At 52.1% G+C, this 9960-nt stretch overlaps 1 protein-coding gene across 1 annotated transcript; it reads right to left on the bottom strand.

Annotated features, from left to right (window-relative positions):
* Nucleotides 1-881: 881 nt before the first annotated feature.
* On the bottom strand, nucleotides 882-2152 carry LOC132078350 (histone H1.10). Its single transcript, XM_059480442.1, has one exon. It carries the CDS (start codon nucleotides 2010-2012, stop codon nucleotides 1356-1358), a length of 657 nt encoding a protein of 218 aa, XP_059336425.1. The 5' UTR covers nucleotides 2013-2152; the 3' UTR covers nucleotides 882-1355.
* Nucleotides 2153-9960: the final 7808 nt, after the last annotated feature.

Genomic DNA, 9960 nt, shown 5'->3' with positions numbered 1-9960 from the left:
GGCCTGGGGGGCTCCTGCACCCAGCGCTGCCCGGGCTCACCCAGCCGGCCTGGCGGTCCCTGCACCCCTCCGTGCCCCGCTCCCCACCCCGTGCTCGGGGCTGGGCTGCCCCTGCGTGTCCCCTCTCTGCGGCAGCCCCGGGGCACGGAGGGCGATGAGCCCGCTCGTCCCTCGGTGCCTCCCGCAGCCGGCAGAACAAGATGGCCCAGATCCCGCCGGGATTTACGCAACCGCGCCGGGCCGCTATAAATAGACAGCGCCGGGGGGGCTCCGGCTGTGCCCGGCTGCCGCTCCTGCTGCGGGACCGGGGACGCTCCCGCCCGGAGAGGGGCGAGGGCCGTGCCCCAGGAGCTGCCCTGTCCAACCGGGTGCTGCGGGAAATCGGTACCGGCTGTGGGGGTGTGTGTCCTGCCCGTGTCCGCCGGGGCTGCCCCCGCCCCGCTGCTCCGGGAGCGCAGCTGCGCAACCATCGCGCTCCTGCCCTGCCTCCATGGCGGGGACCCTCCTTCCTCTGCTACTGTCCCCCACTCGGAGCGGGGTGCGGGCTCTGCGCATCGGCACCCGCACGGACCCCGAACAGCAGGAAAGCCCCCCTGGGACCAGCCCCCTTCCTGCCCGGTCCCTGACGCCTGCAGGCAGGGAGCACACGGTAGAGTCGTTTTGTACCAATTTATTTGAAACGACGATAAATGAAAAGAAAAAAAAAAAGAAACCAAAAAACGACCCCACTAACCCAAACCCTCCCCACCCTCCCACCCCAAACCCATACAAAAACATTAAAGGCCATTGCAGGTGCGGCCAGCGGCCGCCAGGGGGCGCCGCTCCCGCGCGCCGGGCCGTTGCCATGACGGCGGGGCCGCTTGCGGGCCGCCAGGGGGCGCCCCGGCCCTTTGGTGCGGCCGCGAGCGGGCGGCGGGGGGGGCGGGGCCAGGCGGGGCGCGCGCGGGCGGCGGGAGCGGGACCGGCCCACGTGGCGCGGGGGGGCCCCGTGCAAAATGGCTGCTATGGAAACCGGGCGGGAAAAATCCCCGACAACCGGGGGGACGGGGAGGGGGTGGGGGCCGGGAACCGTCTACAGGCGCGAAGGGGCACGGCCGAAAACAAAAGGGCGCGATCGGGGAAAAGCCGCGGAATGGGATCGGGGGAAAAGGGATGGACAAAATAAGGCGGCAGAGAAGGGGAAGGGGGGGGGGCGCTGGGGCGGCCGCAGCCCCGCTCACCGCGCACGGCGGTGGCTGCGAAGGCGAGTCAGCAACACAAAGACAAAGCGGGTCCCTTGGGGTCTGTCCTCAGAGCAGTCTGTGCCGCGGGGCTCTCAGCCCGGAGGGCGGCGGGAGGCTCCCTGCGCCTCGGTCTCATGCCTTCCGGCTCTTGAGGGCCTTGGGCTTTGCCGACTTCTTCACCTTCTTGCCCCCGGGGGACGCCGCTCCCTTCTTGGTGGCCTTCTTGGCTTTGCCCTTGTCTTTCTTCGCCGCCGCGCTGCTGGCTCCCTTCTTGTGCGATTTCTTCTCGGGCTTCTTGCTCTTGGCCGCCGGCTTCTCCGCCCTCCGGGTCGAGGAGACCGTCGCCTTCTTGAGGGACTTGTGGGCGCTGTTGCCCGCGCCCCCCTCCCCGCCGCCTTCCAGCTTCTTCCTGTTGAGCTTGAAGGAGCCGTTGGCGCCGGTGCCCTTGACCTGGAGCAGCGTGTCGTTCTGTACCAGTGCCTTGATTGAGTACTTCAGGTAAGTCCTACCGTTCTGCTGGTCGAACCAAGCCACTTTCTTGGCCTCGTTATAGATCTTGGCCAGCGAGGAGCCATTGCGCTCGCCCAGCTTGCGGATCGTCTCCACCACTAGCTGGCTGTATTTGCCCGGCTGGTTCTTCTTCTTGTTGTTCTTCCTTTTCTTCGATGGCGACAACGAGGCGCCGCCGCCTCCTTTCGCCTTCTTAGCAGCCGCTTTCTTCTCCGGGGAGAGCGGCGCTTCCTCTGCCTCAGCCATAGGCAGATCGGTTTCTTCTAGGTCTACCGACATGGTGCGGGGAGTGGCGGGCCGCGGGCCGGCGCGGGGGCGGGCGGGGGCAGCGGCGGCGTGGCGGAGCCCGGCGAGCGCAGCGCGCTGTCTCGGCTACACTCGGTGCGCGTTCTGCCGGGGCGGGCGCCGCCGCTACCTCTTATATGGGCGCGGGGCGGACCACGTTGAGAACAACAACAGCCTGGTCCGCCGCCAGCCCCGTTTGTGCTTCTTGGGGCTCGCTCGCGGGGCCCCCGCGCCGCCGCCCGGCCCCCCCGCGCCGCCGCGCCCCGCGCCCGCCGCCGCCCCCGCCGCCCCCGCCGAGCGCCGCCCGAGCACCCCCGCCCAGATTCTGGGGGCGCGGCCGGCGCGGCGGCGGCAGTGAGGAGGGGGGCGCCCAGTACGGCGACGACTGGGACCTCACCTCGGCTCCCCCGCCCACCGCCGGCGCCGTCACCCGCCGCTCAAGAGGGGCCTCCGCGGGTGGGGGGAGGCGGCGGGGCCCGGGGGGCGGTGGCGGCGGCGCTGGCCCTGGGTTCTCCGGAGGGAACTAACACAGGCGACGCCCTCCCGCGGCCGCCGGCAGCAGCACCGAGATGCCCCGCCGTGGCCGGGGTCCCCGCCCCTGCGACTGGGGCCATCCCCCCACCGACCCTCACCCCCTGATCAACGCGGGGAGGCCCCCGGGGGAGCCCTGCGTGCCCGGTGTGACCCCCCCACTCCCGGAGGAGGACGCAAAAAGCGCGGCGGGGCCGGGGTAGGGCTGGGGATGGGCCGGGAAGGCTCCCGGCCGGGCTCGGGGCCGTGTGTGCGGGGGGAGTGTGTGAATCGTGTCCGCCGCTGCAGCCTCTGCCTGCCGTGGTACCGGGGCGGGCGGGGGGCTCCAGCCCCGCTGCAGGCTCAGCTTCCATGGGCGGGGTGGAAGGGGGCAGCAGCGATGCTCGGAACACCGCCCCCCCATCATTCTCCATAATTCACCCCATCTCCCCAAACCCCACCGGGGAAACGCGGCTGAGGGGGAAGGGAGTGTACGACGCCTCCCTGGCCGAGCCCCGGCGCTCCCTCCGCTCCGGGGAGTGGGATCCGTGTGTCCCCGCCGCGGGTGGGCCGGGACACAGGGCACAGGCACGGGGGCGTGCCCGGCTGTGCACACACCCCTGCACACGCACACACACACACACACAAATGCATACACACACACACACACACACACACACACACACGGGCACACTCGCACACGCTGTCGCACCCGCCCCCTGCCCACGCACGCCGAGCCCGCACAGCCCCGCCGCCCTCCCTTCCTCCTCCTCCCCTCTCCCCATCCCCGGCTCTCTCCGCCATTTCCCTCGCCCGCAGCCCCCGCCGCCGGCGGGACGAGTCCCCGCGGTCCCGGGGCTCCGGGAGCAGCAGGATCTGCCCAGCCGGGTCTGTGAGCCCATCCCGAAGCGCAGCGGGTGTCGTGTCCCCACCCCGAGCAGAGAGCCCCCGAACAGCGGGGCCGTGCCCCCCAGCAGCCGTGCCAGGCACCCTGCGATGAGTTCTGCCCGCCCCCGGGGCGCGGAGAGGGCACAGACAGCCCCGGCATCCCCCACCGGGAAACCCCCGGAGCAGCGGGAGCATCGAGCAGCACCCCAGCACACCGCTGCCTCCGCCTGCACGGCTGTCACCGGGGGGTGAATGATGTGTGCGTGTGTGCAACATGCAAACACACACCTGCACTCGTGTAAATGTAACCCTGTGGCCGGGTGGAAGCTTACAGCTAAGCCGGCTGTAGAGTGTGGTTGGTGTGTCTGTTGTGTCTGTTAGAGATGTGTGATATCTAATAGCTGTTGTTTAATGTAATAGCTAGAGTAAATTTAAAATAAATGTAGTGCATGCATACACATAAAGACATAGCTATATGTTTTTAAAAATTGACATAAACGTATGAAAATTTAAGAACAATACACGTGTGTAGGTGGGTGGGTGTGCGAGCAGGGCTGGGCAGTGAGTGCACTATCTCAGCCCTGGGAGCAGCACAGAGACCCAGCGCCAACCCCCAGCACAGAGAGCCAACGCTGTCAGTCAGGGCTGCTCTCCCTCCCCTCCAAGGACAGGGCAGGGAATGGAACACACACGTGGAAATATGTGTGTGTGAATAGAACGGTGGGGGAGGCTGCTTGTGTGTGTGAGAGAAAAACCCAGAGGATGGGAGAAAACAGCCTCAACACACACACACACAGACACACACACACGCGCGCACACACACACAACACACAGACACAGTGACACACACAGAGACACACACACACACAGACACACACACACAGAGACACACACACAGAGACACACACACACACAGACACACACACACACAGAGACACACACACACAGAGACACACGCGCGCACACACACAGACACAGTGACACACACAGAGACACACACACACACAGACACACACACACACAGAGACACACACACACGCGCACACACACAACACACAGACACAGTGACACACACAGAGACACACACACACACAGACACACACAGAGACACACACACGCGTGCACACACACACAACACACAGACAGAGACACACACACACACAGAGACACACAGACACACACAGAGATACACACACACGTGCGCACACACACACAAAACACACAGACACAGAGACACACACACAACACACACAACACACAGACACAGTGACACACACAGTGACACACACAGAGACACACACACGCGCACGCACACACACACACACACAACACACAGACACAGAGACACACACAGAGACACACACAGATATTCTGTCCCCACATGAACACACACACTTACATGGACACAGCCAGACTTGCTCACACACACAGCTCTCACATACATGCATACACACACAGATATCTACAGAGGCAGTGTGAGAGGCTCACAGGCAGCTCTCTCTGGCTATATATACCCACACATTGGCATTTATAGAAACAGGGGATGAGAGCGAGCGTGCTGTTCAAACATTCTCACTGTGCACACACAGACATACATACAAAATGTGTGCAATATGGACTGATCTGGGGACAAGCTCCCACACTCCTTTCTCCTCCCCCTCTGTGTGCACACAAATACATGCACAGTATTTCTCTCACTATATACATCCATATAGGTATGCATAGAGACACAAAGAGAGAGCTGATCACACACATTATTCTCTATTGCTGTCTATAAATACACGTGCATATATACCTGAGGAAAAGAGCAAGACCTATTGTCTCACACACACACATTTTCTATCACTCTCTCTCTCCCTGCCCTATATAATTGTATAATCTCTGTATACTTCTTTCTCAGTATATGATACATTATAAAGAGAGAGAGCAAGCTCTTCTCACTCAGTACTGGCTCTGTATAGTGTACATGTGTACAGAGAGTGTTCTCTAATAATTATCTATATATGAATTTATACTATATAATTAGAGAGAGCATTGCTTATACATATTGTTCTCTGTTCATATATATGCATATATACCTCTATACTGAGCTGTTTTCACATATGACAGTCCTTTCTGTTCCTGTATAGATATGTATAATGCATATATATATACACACACCCCCTTATAGACACAGCTGTTAACACATAATTCTAAGAGAACATAGAGAGTTAGGGGAGAGCTGTTCACACACATAATTTGCTCACTACATGGGTATACATATACTATTTAGGGAGAAAGCTGTAACATATATATATGTACATAAAGCTGTAAGAAAGCTGTAACATATCTATATGTTACATATATGTTATATATGTTTTTTATATATGTATATGTACATATGTATATATGTGTATATATATATGTCCTTCTATATGGAGAGAGAGCCTGTTTTCTCACAGAATTCTCTACATATTTGTACATACATTATACATTTTACATTATACATGTAGACTTTGGGTGCCAGCACACACACAACTCTCTCTTGTTATATATAAATAAATGCACACACAGACAAAGATCTTCACTCAGCAATAGTCCATGTGAAGAGTTCACACTTACAATAGTCTCTGTTCACACATATCCTCTCTCTTGCCATATCTATAGATTTAGACATATTTAAATAACAAAATGAGTGAGCAATCCGTACACACAAACACAGTTTCCATGACTCTCTCTCTCTCTGCCCCCCCTCCATATAAACTCTCTGGAATACATCAATATATGCATATCTATGTACATACGTTGATATATTCTCTCTCCATATGTACACGCATGAGCAGAGCTAGTGAGAGCCATTCTCACACACAGTTCTTTCTTGCCTTATATATGAGTATATAGATGCATAAATACATATTATACAGATTTCATCCACAGTTCCCACTCTGTACTGTACTTAAAGGGCTGTTAACACTCACAGTTCTCTTCCTCTCTTCCTGCACACAGATATACATATTTATATACCTGTATCTATAGAGAGACAGCTGTTCTTCCATACAATTACACAACTTTCTTGCTTCACACACATGCACACACTCCATATATATACATATATATATATATACATATATACTTAGATATTAGGGGGATGATCTAGCAGTATGGTATTTATAAAGTATATTTCTATATTATATAGGCTATATATTTATAGATGTGCATATATACATGCACTGAGCTGTTCAGAGAACTGTTTTCACACACAGCACTTTCTGATGTATATTCTCTCTGTATGCATATATTCTCACCCATGAAGTTATCTTTTTTTTTGTAACAGACCTATATACATACATATATTTGTGTATATATATTAATTCACACAGATAATTCTCTTTATAATGCATATATATATATATATATAACTAGAGAAAGCACTGTGCACACTCATGTATATTTATAGAGCAAGAACCTGTGAGCTGTTCACAAATGTGCATAATTCTCTCACTCCATGTGCCTACATAGATCTGTGCTTAGAAAGGGATGAGAGCTTTTTGCATGCAAGTTCACCTGAAATATATTTATTTGTTTATACACACACACATAGGTATATATGCATTTACAGGGAGAGAGTTGTTCTCACATAAACACTTTTCCCTTTCTATAAATATACACACATATATTTGCATATATCCTATATATGGAGGGCAGAGAGAGTGATCTGTTCATTCACCTGTCTCTGCATGGATATGGACATGGACATGGATATGGATATGGACATTCACCAAGATTGTTCACACTAAGACACAATCTGTTTTGCTATATATCCACATATATATCAATACATAATTCTGTATATTATTACATATATATTATATATATATATAAAATTATATATATATATAATTAGAGATATTCACACCCACACACTGTATCCCTAAAAATACACAATGCCCTTTTCTCTCCCTGCATGCACATACACATATATGTGAAATTGTTAATATACATACAATGAAATTGTGAGCTGCTCAGTCTTTCTCTTGCTGCACACACACACCTATGTGTATGTGTACAAATATGAAGCACACATGCACTACCCACACACACAGAGCATCCTCCATGTCTCCAGCCACACACACTTTATTTAAACATTTACTTCTATATGTAACTCATTCTTATCTATGTAACTGATTGTGTGTGTGTCTGTTTTCTAATGTTCTTCCTATTTTTTTCCCCCAAGAAGGAGAGAAAGACCTATACAGAGCATGGTAAAAAATACCCCCATCACATCCCTCCCCCTGTAAAAATGCATGTGGGGTATCTGTGTGTGTGTGAAGCTGTGGTGTCTCCCACCTCCCTTCTGCCCCCATATGTAATATCTGGGATGCATAAGCAGTGTGTGTGTGCATGTATTGATCTGGGTATATATTCTCTGCCTGCATGCATGTCTATATATGGAGCAAGCACAAGGGAGCCAGTCATTCCCCCTCCCAACTCACACGCAAATGTTCCCATATCCATCTCTACATCCGATTTAATTAGATGTTTATTTACATGTCTGTATTTCCTTTCATTTTCTTTCTCTCCCTCCCCCTCCTCTCTTTCTCAAAGAAATATAAAAATAGCTAAACTACACATACAGAGCTGCATGTAAATGACCCTTTTATATAAAGACCAGACAGTAATCAAGAAATAATATGCAAGTATATAAAAATATTTATATATATATACAAAATAGACACAGAGAAGTGTATAAATAGTAAGAAAAATCTCTGTGTGTAGACAAAGAGAAAAAACCCACACCCATAAAAATACAAGCATAAAATAATTTAAAATGTGTCTGAATGTGTGTGATCATCTCTGTCTCTCCATGTGTGGGGGCAGTAACTAACACAAAGACATACATAACTTTGTATATGTGCATATCCATGTAATTAATATTGAAATTTTCTTATATAAATATATAAATAAAGTATATGTGGGTGTAGCCATATCTATGTGTGAGACAATTTTTTGTTCTTTTCTGAGTATATATATGTATATGAAGGAAAAGATGTTTTATTTTACATGTGTTTACATGGGTAAGGCTGCAACCACACGTGTCTCAAATAGAAACCTGTAATGACTCATTCTGTCTCTGAGCCTTGGGAGATTTGCTTGTGTAATTCACACTCACACAACTCTGTGCCTGTGCTTCTATGTGCTCTCCTGCTTCCCCTGTGGTTTTGCTCTCCAGAAGATGTGTCCTGGTAAATAAGTACATACACACTGTGAAAAATGAGTATTTTATGATTGGCTTTTCACAAATATTAAAATGAGTATTTTATGTGTTGTGTTAGAAAGTAATGCTGTATAAATTTTATTAAGTAGTTTGTTAGATAAAGTTTTAGGTTATAAAAAATGTTCAAATTGAAACTGTGCTATGTAGGATACTTTTTTTAAAAGAAAGGACTTGCAGCGAGATAGCAGCCATAGGACACCCGAATCTTTCAGAGAACAAGAATTTATTGCCCTCCTATCAGAAGAAATGAACTTCTTCCCACCTCGAAGGCACTGTTAGGATTCAAAGGAAGAAGTTGACAGTGACCAGAAAGAATCCTGTGTTTGAATGGAATTTATGCATCATGGATGAGGTGTATGAATATGCAACAGGTTATTGTTTTTAAGGGTTAATCCTCTGTTAACATGTGTCCTTTTTTGGGCTCGTGCTGCCCAGAAAAGGTACCTGGACGTCTGTAACTCTTTGTCTCTATTGTCTTGTATTGTCCTAATTCAATTTGCCCAAATTATTATTACTCTAATTGTATTACTATTTTATAACCATTTTATTACTAATAAACTTATAAAATTTTAAAAACAAGCGATTGGAGTTTTTCACACACACATTCCTGCCGGTGTAACTGTTTGGATGTGCAAACAGCTAAAGCCCTTTGGTGTCCCTGTAGAACCCCGAGCCCGTGTGTGTGTTTGTGTCACACATTTCTTTTGGTGTCCCTGTAGAACCCCGAGCCCGTGTGTGTGTTTGTGTCACACATTTCTTTTGGTGTCCCTGCAGAAACCCGAGCAAGTTTGTGTGTTTGTGTCACACATTTCCTTTGGTGTCCCTGCAGAACCCCGAGCCCGTGTGTGTGTTTGTGTCACACATTTCCCTGCGGGCCCCGGGTCCCTGTGCACCCCTGGGGCTGGGGCGGTGCCGCCGTTTGGGGCTGCAGCTGTGCAGGGCCGGGGCTGGCACCGAGCCCGCTGTGGTGGATGAGCTGCAGGCCCTGGGCTGGCAGGAGGCTCCTGCTGGGGCTCCCGCTGGGGCTCAGGGCAGCTCCAGCCCCGTGCCCGGCCAGGGCTCCGCAGCTCCAGCGCCGGCGGCCGGCCTGGAATCCCTTTGGCACGGCTCCCCCCCGCAGCCCCTCAGCACAGATGTGTTTGTGTGATTCCCCAGCTTTCATGTGTGCACATCACACATGAGCCGTTCCAGCCCTGCGGGAGCAGCAGCCGCACCTGCCTGCTCTGCCCACCCGCCCTGCCGCCGCCTCCTCAGCTTCACCCACTTCTGTCCTGAGCTGGCTGAGGCTTT

Source organism: Ammospiza nelsoni, chromosome 11 (assembly GCF_027579445.1).
Source record: "Ammospiza nelsoni isolate bAmmNel1 chromosome 11, bAmmNel1.pri, whole genome shotgun sequence".
Classification (NCBI taxonomy): Eukaryota; Metazoa; Chordata; class Aves; order Passeriformes; family Passerellidae; genus Ammospiza; species Ammospiza nelsoni.
Note: the sequence above shows the minus strand (reverse complement) of the source record. Positions and strands in the feature narration are given on the sequence as shown.